This window comes from Bombus fervidus, unplaced genomic scaffold, assembly GCF_041682495.2.
Source record: "Bombus fervidus isolate BK054 unplaced genomic scaffold, iyBomFerv1 scaffold0043, whole genome shotgun sequence".
In the NCBI taxonomy this organism is placed as follows: domain Eukaryota; kingdom Metazoa; phylum Arthropoda; class Insecta; order Hymenoptera; family Apidae; genus Bombus; species Bombus fervidus.
In genome coordinates this window covers 58586-72308 of record NW_027212606.1, presented here as the reverse complement: position 1 = coordinate 72308, position 13723 = coordinate 58586, and the positions used below count along the sequence as shown (strand labels likewise).

General features: G+C 33.0%; 2 protein-coding genes across 2 annotated transcripts; both read left to right on the top strand.

Moving 5' to 3' along the window:
• Positions 1 to 6053: 6053 nt before the first annotated feature.
• On the top strand, positions 6054 to 7009 carry LOC139997271 (E3 ubiquitin-protein ligase XIAP-like). The gene is made up of 2 exons (XM_072021595.1): positions 6054 to 6836; positions 6926 to 7009. The coding sequence occupies exons 1-2, from the start codon at positions 6054 to 6056 to the stop codon at positions 7007 to 7009; spliced, it is 867 nt and encodes a 288-aa protein (XP_071877696.1).
• Positions 7010 to 11847: 4838 nt separating this feature from the next.
• LOC139997270 (E3 ubiquitin-protein ligase XIAP-like) lies at positions 11848 to 13590 on the top strand. The gene is made up of 3 exons (XM_072021594.1): positions 11848 to 12471; positions 12561 to 12605; positions 13456 to 13590. Exons 1-3 carry the CDS (start codon positions 11848 to 11850, stop codon positions 13588 to 13590), a joined length of 804 nt encoding a protein of 267 aa, XP_071877695.1.
• The last annotated feature ends 133 nt before the right edge of the window (positions 13591 to 13723 follow it).

The window sequence follows — 13723 nt, the reverse complement described above, 5'->3', positions numbered from 1 at the left end:
ATGTCACTGATGCTCCGCCCCTCACCGTACCGCCCCTTATGTACCGTGTTGTATGTACCGTATTGCCTGTATATAAAATAATAAAATTATTTTTACAAATAAGTACACAAGTTTTTCAATATGTGAAACATCAGGCTTTCTGCAGGAAAATTCAACCGTTTCTAACGTTTTATAAATTAATTTTCAGATAAAGTTCTCTCGCGATGCGAATAATAAGACGCCGTAGCATTATCTTATATTATATTTTATCTATCAAAGCACATCACTTGTCACTTTTCGCAAATGTTCCTTACGTTTGCCAACGATATACCATATATTTAGTTTGCCAGTAAAATTGTTAATTGCGTATGCACTAGATGATAATAAAAACGAAGATTGAAGCTATTACTTAAAGCAATACACTTTGCATGAAAAGCAATTAAATCTTGAAAAATATTGAAAGAAACGTTGTCGTTTGTCAAATGCGAAAAAAAGTATCGACAAAGTAAAACCATTAAAATTGTCGATGCCTCTGATTTGTTACTAACAATCCTGAAATTGCTAAAATGAGTGATCATTCTCATTATTGAATGTCTAGTGTTTATATTCGTGTTCAATGTAGCGACGTATCTACGGTATCCGATTTCGCTTGCTTTTTCTTTAATTTTCTTTATTTTTCTCTAGCATTTTGCATTTTATGCGTCTTAGGCACCAAAGATTCGTAGGGCCACAAGTGAACGTTCTAAATTTTCCATTTTTGTTGTATCTTGCTGTACGTTTCTATTTATTAAGAAAATAGCAAGTAGAATTTCAAAAGAAAAATCTTTCTATTTATAACGGCATTATGATAACGGATGCGTTTCTTATTGGCTTTATCTCTCCTGAGAAAATTCACCTATTATTCTAAACATTCTATGTTTGTATGGAACCTTCAATAGCCTAAATGAGTTTTCCTTCAATACAATCGAGTATCGTTTATTGTCAAGTATCGGTATGGTCGATTCATTAAAGGCGAGCTATGCAATTCCACGTCTGCGTTAGGTGGAACGTTCATCCCGTGACCGTGGCTACGTACGGCGACCGGTTGTCTCCTCGAGCCCAACCTCATTCTCTCAAATTTCGAATAACTGTGTTTGGGTTGTTTCGTAATTGCTAAAGCATTCGTGTTTTTCCGAGTGATTCCAACAGGGGGTCCCGTTGTCCTCTCATCTCCGACATATGAATATATATAAGTGCCAAAGACTATATATGATTGCGATATATATATATAGCGGCGGTGTGATCCGAGCGCGGTGGCGGTCGTCTCCCCGAGAGGACAAGGAATTTATCCAAGGGCAGTTAATCTCATTTGAAAATTCATACTGCATACATCGCGAGCCCTGACGAATAAAATCGCTAGTCTAACGAATATGGAAAAATATCGAAAGTCGAGTCGAATTTCTATAAATCATTAACTATATCTATCACGAAACAATTTGTGACCCTTCTGATATTATTTAATTTATTGTTAAAAATACATGCTATATTAACCTGTTAACACAGTGTTAACCACTCCTGTTATCTTAATCGAAACAAAGGGACCGATTATTTCGCAGCGTCGATTATACGAATCGTAGCGAGAATTTACGCCTCTCGCTGACGCGTTTTCCTCCCGATCGCGTTTCTCCGCGAACGGTCGTAACAAACTTGTTTTGTTTCTCTACCACTTTGTTACATCGCCCTTCTATATTTTCACGAGCTTTTGTGACAACAAAAAATAAACACATAACCGACCAGTTCGTTCAGTAGATACACAGACACGCAACGTATCCGAACACTCGTTTGCAGATTTTTTTTTTTTTTTTTCTTGTCGTCATATCAAAGTAATGATGCGCATGTATGTAGCGGTGATTCGCAACAATGATCCACGACGATGATACGCGGTGATACACAACAAACGGATACGCATCTCTGGAAGAAGACATTTTTATAATTTCACAAGTATCATTTTGCAATGAAAATAGACTTATGACCGCAAACGAATTCGGAGAAGAATGTTTCCTGTGGCGGAAACCCGAGTTGAAGCTCTGTATTGAGAAACGGAACTGTAGAGCACTGTGACCATGCGGAAGAAATTTCTTTATTCAGAAATATTAGAAATTAGAACTTCCAATGATTTCTATCCTGTATGATAATGTATTGATGGATGGATTTATTACAATGGATTAAACAAAAAACGATGATTATTCAACGTGAACTTAACGCAATAGTGTGTATTACAACTCTTGACTTTTGACTCTCCGACGGCTAACTGAACATCAACGGCTGCGGTGCCGAAATATATTAATGGCCATTAGGGCTATTGAAGATTTCCGACCCTTTCGGCTTGTCGGAATTTGCGCTTTATCGTCGACATTGTTTGTATGTCGGGACATAAATTACAAGGGATTACACTAAATAGGGCTTTGATTGATCTTGGCAGGAAAAATTTTGCAAAGGGCCAAATCTACGTCGCTCTTCATTTAGCGCCGAACAATATTCTGAATAAACCGCATGACAAACGAGCACTTGCATAAATGCAAAAGTTACGATGATACTTTTCGCAAAGAAACAGCTGAGGTCCATTTCTTATGAACAATATGCAACGAAACGACTTCCAGAAACAATTTCGTAAAAAGGCTGCCCATTTTCATCGGTTCCATCGATTAGTTTGTGGAGAAACGATGAAATACAACGAAAAAGACAGGTATGACAATGATAAATATGCGGAGCATTGGAGAAAAGGATTGGTTTGAAAGGAACGATTTGACTAGTTTGCGTGATTGAAAACGAAATGAAACGAAGAATTCGTTTCAATAGAAAGATTTGACTGGTCAACGTGATTAAAAACAAAACGGATCGACCGTCAACGGGTCGTGTACCATTGCGTGCTTCCTATTCCATTGCTGAATTTTAGATTTTTGAACACGTAGTGGTGTAAACTATCGAGATAATCGATTATCTCGCGAAGCGGCGAAATTTGCCGAAGTTGACCGATGTGCAGCCGACGGTTCGAGATCGTAGATAAACAGATGCATCGCATCTTAACTAATGTTTGCGTCTAAATATGTAAATCGATGTTGCGTTACATTGTATTCGAGGAGCTAAGGAGAGAAAAGATAAGAGTAAATGCGGGGCAAAGGACAGAGAAATACGAGGAGAAAATCAGGAAAATGCAACGAGGTGAGATTAGTAAAAAAATATCCGAGAAAAAAGGATTTATAAGAGGAAGAATAGAGTTTCGGTAAAGAAAGATTAGAGTATATACAAAGAGTAGCATAGTAAAACAATGATGGAAAATATATGCAACAAAAAGGTGCAGGTCAGTATCATATTGAAAACAGAACATTATGGTAATCAAAGATAAAGGCAATTTAATAAAATATAAGGCTCAAGGTATAATAGTAGGTATGAAGATATATAATTACTATATACTATATTATAGGTTACTAGAGTATTTGTCAGCAAGGACAAGCAAAAGTAGCCAAAAGCTAATTATTAGAGCAAAATATTAGAAGAATCCAGAAAGCAATAACATACGGGTTAGAGGAGCTCATTAATTATTAATACAGCTGATTGCGTTTTCTCCCTTTAAGCGAAGTTTTTTGTATCCAGTGTCAAGAGCTCTTTTGACAAAACGCTTTGATTCTAGTAGACTACAATTTTTCAACAATTCTATTTTCATTGCAACGACTTCTTTTACAGTTATGTTGTAATATTTGTTCTATCTGAAGGAACAAAAACGTGAGGATTTTCGTGAATAATTTATGATATACGGTCACACCGACCCTGCTATGGATTACAGAATTCTAATAAGAGTCAATGAAAATAAAAGAGAGAGACAGAGAGAGAGAGAGAGAGAGAGAGAACAACATTCGATGTATCCGTTTCTATTTCTAATGGATATATATTTATTATTTTGATTAGGAAAGTTACATTTTGATAGGAGAAGAAAAGAGCAGAAGAACTTGTTTCGTAGTTGTAGTCATAGTTGTATACACAGATCTGAAAAGTCCTGTGAAGAAAATCAATTTTAATAAACAGTAATAGCAGTTATAGGGAATAATTTATTTCTCAAAGTATAATAATAATATATATTTTCTCAAAGTACAAAAATATAAAAGTTTCGTATCGCTTCGAAATTGATGAAAATATTTTGTTAGAGGTCTTGAAATTTCTCTATGTAGTAGACAATAGAGGCTCGCCGCATGTTAGTCATGAAGAGGTTTCCTTCAAGACATACGGACAGAAACGGCAGGAAAATAAAATTACCTGCTCATTCGCCGCATTTGGAAAACATATTTTTCCACTCGATTGTATTGAAGAAAAACTCATTTAGGCTATTGAAGGTTCCATACAAACATAGAATGTTTAGAATAATAGGTGAATTTCTCAGGAGAGATAAAGCCAATAAGAAACGCATCCGTTATTATAATACCGTTATAAATAGAAAGATTTTCCTTTTGAAATTCTACTTGCTATTTTCTTAATAAATAGAAACGTACAGCAAGATACAACAAAAATGGAAAATTTAGAACGTTCACTTGTGGCCTTAAGAATCTTTGTTGCCTAAGACGCATGAAATGCAAAATGCTAGAGAAAAATAAAGAAAATTAAAGAAAAAGCAAGCGAAATCGGATACCGTAGATACGTCGCTACATTGAACACGAATATAAACGCTAGACATTCAATAATGAGAATGATCACTCATTTTAGCAATTTCAGGATTGTTAGTAACAAATCAGAGGCATCGACAATTTTAATGGTTTTACTTTGTCGATACTTTTTTTCGCATTTGACAAACGACAACGTTTCTTTCAATATTTTTCAAGATTTAATTGCTTTTCATGCAAAGTGTATTGCTTTAAGTAATAGCTTCAATCTTCGTTTTTATTATCATCTAGTGCATACGCAATTAACAATTTAAGTGCCACACAAAATATAAGGTATATTGTTGACAAACGTAAGGAACATTTGCGAAAAGTAACAAGTGACATGATATGATAGATAAAATATAATATAAGATAATGCTACGGCGTCTTATTATTCGCATCGCGAGAGAACTTTATCTGAAAATTAATTTATAAAACGTTAGAAACGGTTAAATTTTCCTGCAGAAAGCCTGATGTTTCACATATTGAAAAAATTGTGTACTTATTTGTAAAAATAATTTTATTATTTTATATACAGGCAATGATAATACAGGACGGTACATAAGGATCGGTACGGTAAGGGGTGGAGCATCAGTGACATTTGATTGGACGACAACTTGCGCACTCGGCACAGTGCCTTATGGTGGGATGAAGGAGTAATGTGGTAGGGATAGTAATATAAAATAGGCACGTACTAGCAGCAAGGATTCAAAGTTTTTGGATTCAAAGTTCGGTATTACTGTAAGAGTGGAATAGTTTGTGTGATTGGTTCGTACGATAGTGCAGTTTTAGTAAATTTAACAATATAAAATATACAAGTACAGGATATTAAATCTTTGTCAAGATTCCATTTGAAGAGTTGGTGAGCTGTTGTAGCGATACCTAAACATCTCATATTCGTAAGTTTTGTCTGTAATATATTTCTGTTTGATCAACTGTACACGTATAATATTTCTCGAAAATAAATTAACTAAAAACGTTTTACCATTTGTAAGTCAAAATATCGTAGCGAAAGAATTTATGTAGATTGTACAGAAAGTTTCGGGATCCTTCAAACGCTTCAAATATCAAATATCAAATATTAAAATCGCTGTAATTCTTCAAAGACAATTTTTAACTTTTGCGCTAAAACACACGGAACTGAGATTACTTCGATAATATCGGCTTGTTACAATTACTAGATATTTTAATTTCTTTCTTTTTCTCTTTTTTTTTTTTTTTCCTTTAAATAGGTGTGAAAACTCTACAAGTGACAATAAGGACAAGTTGTTTCATATATCTAACATCCAACCTGTGCTACCAGAATACGAAGAATCGTCAGACCATTCAATTTCGTCTGATATGATTCAGATACCGATACCGGCATATACCAATCGTTGGCACCGGTACCGACACCGGTACCGGATGCCGGAACCAATGATTAATCCAGTGTCGTCGGTTCCATCCACGTCGCTTCACGCTCAAGAACGATATGATCTACGTTTTGAAGCAGCAAGACGCTCGACTTTTCTATACTGGCCTCGATCCTTTTCCATTCCTCCTGCCACACTTGCAGCAGCAGGATTCTTTTATACAGGCATATCGGATACTGTCAAATGTTTTGCGTGTGCATTGGAGATAAGTAACTGGTCAAACGGTCGTACTCCCATGCAACTTCACGAGATATATTGTCCATGGTGCAGATTTGTCTGCAATGAAGATTGCGGTAATGTGCCAATTGGTACACATCCTGATGAAATTCTACCGACAGAACGAAGAAATGGAAATATAATATGTCGTTATGGTTTAGAATATTCGCAGTCCTTTGATTTTAATGACCATCGATTTGTAACAGATGCAGAAGACCCGACGGCATATGATCTTAGCCGTTTGGGACTAAAAAAAGTTAAGAAACCAAAATATTTGGATTATATTACTTACCAATCCCGATTAAATTCATTCTCAACATTTTCTGATACATCTATGAGTAAAGAACTATTAGCCGATGCAGGCTTTTACTATAACGAAAGAGATCGTATGTCTATCTGTTATCATTGTGGACTTGGTGTAGGAAGATGGTTTCCAGGAGAAAATCCATGGGCTAGACATGCAATTTCGTCTCCAAGCTGTTGTTACTTAATAACAGTTCGTGGCCACCAGTTTGTTAATGATCTAACACACCAAAACATCTACGAAAATTATGAAGAAGTAAGTAGAAAGAAAAGAAACTTACACCATGAACCATATGTATAATTAATAATTCCAATATATACTTATGTACATTACATTTATTTCAGGAACCAATAGTTGATGACGATACGAGATCCGATAGTGAAGAGGAAACTAACGAGATGACTCTCGCTGAGAAATTTGGTAAGTAATAAAAATAAAATCACAAATTCTTTAATTTGTGTGAAAACTGTACACGTATAATAAATTTTATTATATATTATATTTAAATATACTGTTTACTATTTTAGCTGCTCTGGAGCAAAAAAATAAAAAATTGAAAGATACTCGATCGTGTAAAGTTTGCACGGAACGAGATGGAACAATTATATTCCTACCCTGTGGACATTTAGTAACATGCTGGTATTGCTCGCGTGCTTTTGCACGATGCATAATTTGCAAAACAGAAATTAAAGCCCTAACTCACATATATTTGCCATAATACATGCACATCTATATATATAATTATGTACATATATAAATTAGTTTATACCTATCTTTTATATGAATATACTTTATAATGTTTTAAAAATGACGTACACACATTAAAATGTGTGACACTACGTACGGTTAAATTAAGTGTATATGTATGTATCAGGAAATGAGAAAATATTTTACTTTTAGTACTATTTCTACAGTAATTTGTAAATAGAAACATAATATTAAACTAATCAAATACATTTTTTACTTTTTCAAGTGTTACTTAATTAAACATTAATTTGAATTATTTATCTTATCTGAATAAAGTTAACTTTTCTTTTAGTAATCTAACTGATTGTTCCCTGTTTTATTGCCCTTATTGTTAGTAAAACGAAACTGTTGGTAATAGAAAAAGTGTCGTCTTTTTACTTAACAAGATTTTAAATTTCTTTTAAATATGAAAAGATTAGATGTCTCACATGCAAGTTTAATTTTAACATAATTGAGAATAAAGCTTCTTCTTAAAAGTCATATTTAAAATTTTACTACAACTTTTAGAATTTTAAATGTTGGCTATTCATTCGAAAATACGTTTTTGAAAAATTGTTAGTATAAATTGGATCTACAAGAACATCAAATAATTAAGAATAGCAAGCAATTATATATAATGGATGCTTGTAATCTTATGAATAAAAAAAAAGAACAGTCGGTTCTGTACGCTTTATTTCCGGAAAAGAGTAACCTATGTTGTGCAATTTGCGAAATTGATTTTGTTGAAGTTCACGATCCATCGGCAAAATCACATTTTTATTGGCAAACAATGAAATGCCGGTAAGTCAAGGGCAAATTCTGCGAATCAAAAACTTTGTATTCCATAATATTATACTTAATGATTTTAATGATCTTAATGATCCTTATATTTTACTACCAATAGAATTTTACATTATTTATTCATTTAATATCGGACGTTATTGCTTCACCAGTAATGGCTACAGAAAGATATATATTTGTTATAACGCATAAACAATTTTCTGAAACTGGTAGATTGGACAAAATTTTGAGAAATTTTCAACTAGTCGTATATTCACGATACAAATCTTTGTTGACTCTAAATATATTATTTCCATGATAAACTGGTTTTTATTTCTGTCAGTATCAAGGATTAAGATCAGTTGCTACAAAAGTTGATAAAAGTTGTCTTAGGTATACGATACAAACTAAGATAGCTCCTTTGTGCAATAAAGTTGATGATTACTTTGTTGAAGGAACAAAATTTTTACAACTTTATAGAAGCAACTAGAGCATTAAAATTAGATATACTTATAGGAGGGGGTAATAGAAAATCTAATTTTGTTCTTCGTATAACTAATATTAAAATAATGTGAGAAATATTAACATTAAAAAGTTTTTAGAAAGGAAAATGTATTTGCAACTTTATGCAGAAATACTTAAAATTCCATATGTAAGACTTGAAGACTGTCTTTCACCATCTATTATATCACATTTTTTAGCAGACCGTAAAGATTTATCTCGTTATAATCTTCCATTTGTACATGTGTTACCAAGGTAACAGTAAGGTATTTCATTTAGTGCAATATATATGTATATTTGGTTGAAAATAAAATTTTTTTTATTTTCTGTAGTGCAAAAAAAAAAAAAGGCAAACTATTATCTGTATCTAAAGATCTTGCAGCAAAATGTGCTTTCAAAGATTGTGACCAATTACGTAGACACTGGAAAAATATGGTATGAACGACAATATCTATGTTTATTCATCTTGCAATTTCCCTTCAAATATTATTTATGTATATTAATATGTATAACGTTTTAGTATGGATATTATTTTCCAAAAAATAAAGATGGAATTTTATTTTATGAAATTAAATTTTCAATTTCCAAATCCAAAGTTTTTACATATCCTCGAATGTGTGTAGCAACTAGTCCATTAGAAATTATTCCACATAGAGAAAAAGAATCTAGAATTACACACTTTTTATCTGATATGCTTATGAAATTACCTGGAGTTTGCGGTAAACGGCTACAGATATCCAAAGATACTCCATTTGATACTACGGTGAGTTACACAGAATATTTAATAATTTCTATTCAATAGTCGTAAATAAAATCTATTCTCCATTATAAACAGAAACTTTTAAGTATAAAATCAAGTAACGCATCACCAAAGGACAGAGGATTGATATTTAAATCTTGTGGCCGAATGGACTGCAAACGATGCAGCTAAATTGAAATATCCTAGTTACTTTGTATATATTTCCATTGCCAATTGCTAGCATTGATGATAATAATACCCTCTTTTTCTTGGATCTTAGCTTTCACATTCTCTATTGTGTCAGAAGCTTCAACTTCAAGATTAATAGTTTTCCCTGTTAAGGTCTTAACGAAGATCTGCATGTTGCTAGATCTGGGAAACTGTACAAAAAGACAAAAAGATTATATTAATGTACGATATCGTGAAAAAATGTGCAGTGGTAGTAAATAAACTAAAATAAACATTTTCTAAGCAATATCGGTATATTTTTTCAATTTTTAATTTAAAAAAACATTTTTTATCATTTTCTAAAAACAGAATGACGGCGTCACAGAGTATAGTTTAGTTGAAAACTCGTCTAATACCTTTTTACATAAATATGGAAGAAACAGCTGTTATACTTACATTTCCTGAAATAATTTATAGAATAGGGTAGACAGTTGCAACACAAGTCCATTTAAATTTGTTTGATAAGCAAATATAGAAAAGCTTTCGATGGGTAATTCACAGTAAAGAATGTCAAATAATGTACAACATTAACAAAGAAAGTTATTATATAGAAATATTATATTATTGTTGCATAGAAAATCATTGAAAAATGTTCAGAGTAATCCTTTTATATCAATTAATAATAAACCTTTGAATTTTTCGATATACGACTCTTTCAATCGCAAGTTGTTTCCTTGGATGTTATCGTTTTTCAGATGCTGTTTAAAGCTGTTATTACATTGGTTTTGCTTTTGATATTTAATTGATTCATACAGATTAATTAGTTTTGTATGCTGTGTATTTGACCACATTGCACAGCCATTTACGAGACATTGGATACGCAGATAAAAACAAACGTGACGGACGTGACGGCGGGATGAACGTTTCACCTAACACAGACGTGAAATTGCCTTTAATGAATCGGCCGATACTTGAAAGTACCGATACTTGACAATAAACACCCTAACGGCCCCGTAGTTATCCAAATAAGGGTGGTCGCCCAGAGGTTGATGCATCATAAACATCGTATGTCGAGGTAGTCTGAGGAGCCGCTGTAAATCTTAGAATCAAGTTAACTAATATCCCGTAGATTAGCAGGCGGCCTTTGTTCTATCAGCCCGTATACCTGTCACCCGTCATACTCGATTGCATTGAAGAAAAACTCATTTAGGCTATTGAAGGTTTCATACAAACATAGAATGTTTAGAATAATAGGTGAATTTTCTCAGGAGAGATAAAGCCAATAAGAAACGCCTCCGTTATCATAATACCGTTATAAATAGAAAGATTTTCCTTTTGAAATTCTACTTGCTATTTTCTTAATAAATAGAAACGTACAGCAAGATACAACAAAAATGGAAAATTTAGAACGTTCACTTGTGGCCCTAAGAATCTTTGTTGCCTAAGACGCATGAAATGCAAAATGCTAGAGAAAAATAAAGAAAATTAAAGAAAAAGCAAGCGAAATCGGATACCGTAGATACGTCGCTACATTGAACACGAATATAAACGCTAGACATTCAATAATGAGAATGATCACTCATTTTAGCAATTTCAGGATTGTTAGTAACAAATCAGAGGCATCGACAATTTTAATGGTTTTACTTTGTCGATACTTTTTTTCGCATTTGACAAACGACAACGTTTCTTTCAATATTTTTCAAGATTTAATTGCTTTTCATGCGAAGTGTATTGCTTTAAGTAATAGCTTCAATCTTCGTTTTTATTATCATCTAGTGCATACGCAATTAACAATTTTACTGGCAAACTAAATATATGGTATATCGTTGGCAAACGTAAGGAACATTTGCGAAAAGTGACAAGTGATGTGCTTTGATAGATAAAATATAATATAAGATAATGCTACGGCGTCTTATTATTCGCATCGCGAGAGAACTTTATCTGAAAATTAATTTATAAAACGTTAGAAACGGTTAAATTTTCCTGCAGAAAGCCTGATGTTTCACATATTGAAAAAATTGTGTACTTATTTGTAAAAATAATTTTATTATTTTATATACAGGCAATGATAATACAGGACGGTACATAAGGATCGGTACGGTAAGGGGTGGAGCATCAGTGACATTTGATTGGTCGACAACTTGCGCACTCGGCACAGTGCCTTATGGTGGGATGAAGGAGTAATGTGGTAGGGATAGTAATATAAAATAGGCACGTACTAGCAGCAAGGATTCAAAGTTTTTGGATTCAAAGTTCGGTATTACTGTAAGAGTGGAATAGTTTGTGTGGTTCGTTAGTACGGCGTCGTCAATATCAGAAATGTTTCCGTTTCCGGTGCTATCGATTGATCGAATGTCGTCGGTTCCATCGACGTTTTTTCACACTCAAGAACAATATGATCTACGTTTTGAAGCAGCAAGACGCTCGACTTTTCTATACTGGCCTCGATCTTTTTCCATTCCTCCTGCCACACTTGCAGCAGAAGGATTCTTTTATACAGGCATATCGGATACTGTCAAATGTTTTGCGTGTGCAGTGGAGATAAGTGACTGGTCAAACGGTCGTACTCCCATGCAACTTCACGAGATATATTGTCCATCGTGCAGATTTGTCTGCAATGAAGATTGCGGTAATGTGCCAATCGAAGGACGTAGCCGTTTGAGACCAAACTGTATTACGAAACTAAAAAATTTGAAATATGCTAATTACGAATGCAGATTAGATTCATTCGCAACATTTCCTAATACACATATGAGTAGAGAACAATTAGCCGATGCAGGCTTTTACTACGACGGAAGAAATGATATGGCCATCTGTCATCATTGTAGCATTGGTATAGAAAATTGGAATCCAGGAGAAGATCCATGGGTTCGACATGCAATTTCATCTCCTGCATGTTGTTATATAATCGAAGCACGGGGCTGTGAATACATTAATAATGTAACAGGCCAAGATCTCTATTCAAATTCTATTCAAGTAAGTAGAAAGAAAAGAAACTTACACCATGAATCATATGTATAATTAATAATTCCAATATATACTTATGTACATTATATTTATTACAGGAAGCAACAGAAACTACAGATGAGAATCATGAGGGATCCGACAGTGTAAATGAAACAAACGAGATGACTCTCGTTGAGAAAATTGGTAAGTAATAAAAATAAAAACACAGATAGATCATACATTCTTTAATTTGTATGAAATCCGTATACGTATAATAAATTTGTATTATATATTATATTTAAATATACCGTTTACTATTTTAGCTGCTCTGGAGAAAGAAAATCAAGAATTACAGGATGCTCGATCGTGTATAGTTTGCACGGAACGAGAAGCGACAAATGCATTCCTACCTTGTGGACATCTGGCAACATGTAATTTCTGCTCTTCAAATTTCGATCGATGTATAGTTTGCCGAAAAGAAGTCAATGCTGTAGTTCGTGTCGTTTTTGCTTAATCCATGCACATCCATATATATATAATTATGTACATATATAAATTAGCATGTTCATATCTCTAATATGAATATATTTTATAGTTGTTATCAAATTAAAATGTGTTATAATATGCAAATAGAAACAATAATGTTAATAAAGTTAACTTTTTTTTTTTTTTTTTAGTAATCTAACTAATTGTTCCTTGTTTTATTCCCCTTATTGTTAGTAAAATGAAACTGTATTATACATATATATTTCAAATCATAAAAATCATAGCTTACTTTTTCTTTTATTATACTTTCATTGCTTATGCTTCGCTTATAATCTTCTCTGTTTAAAAATAGCTACCAGAAGAAAAAGATCAAAGGCAAAAACATTTGACGCAAAAGGAGAAACTATCAAAAGCTAAATCTGATATAGGTAGCAGCTCATTTTTATCCAGTATACACATATTTATGTTTCTAAATTCTGTATGATTATGTTAAAATTACATATAATTATTCTATAATTTATTAAATAGGATCAAAACAATGTTGCGGAAACAATTGCTAAAATATATCAGTTAGATCAAATGAAGAATAGTGAATCGAGTGATTGTCTAAATGTGCGTTCAATTCCGCATGATCCTAAAGCAAAAAAAAGAAAGTGTACTTAATAATAAAGTATTATCGCACATCAAGAATACAGCAATTGTACAGGCAATATGTAAATGTATGTAAATGTATCTTTATAAGTAAAAATAGAAATGTACCATATGTGTTTTTAAGTGTACTATGTTAGTATAAGAA

What these genes read in the sequence shown, in the direction of transcription:
- LOC139997271 (XM_072021595.1), top strand. Translation starts at nt 6,054, where the DNA reads ATGCCGGAACCAATGATTAATCCAGTGTCGTCGGTTCCATCCACGTCG. An exon ending in TCTACGAAAATTATGAAGAA is followed by an intron (nt 6,837 to 6,925) that starts GTAAGTAGAAAG and finishes CATTTATTTCAG; the next exon opens with GAACCAATAGTTGATGACGA.
- LOC139997270 (XM_072021594.1), top strand. Translation starts at nt 11,848, where the DNA reads ATGTCGTCGGTTCCATCGACGTTTTTTCACACTCAAGAACAATATGAT. An exon ending in TCTATTCAAATTCTATTCAA is followed by an intron (nt 12,472 to 12,560) that starts GTAAGTAGAAAG and finishes TATTTATTACAG; the next exon opens with GAAGCAACAGAAACTACAGA. An exon ending in ATCATGAGGGATCCGACAGT is followed by an intron (nt 12,606 to 13,455) that starts GTAAATGAAACA and finishes TTTATTAAATAG; the next exon opens with GATCAAAACAATGTTGCGGA.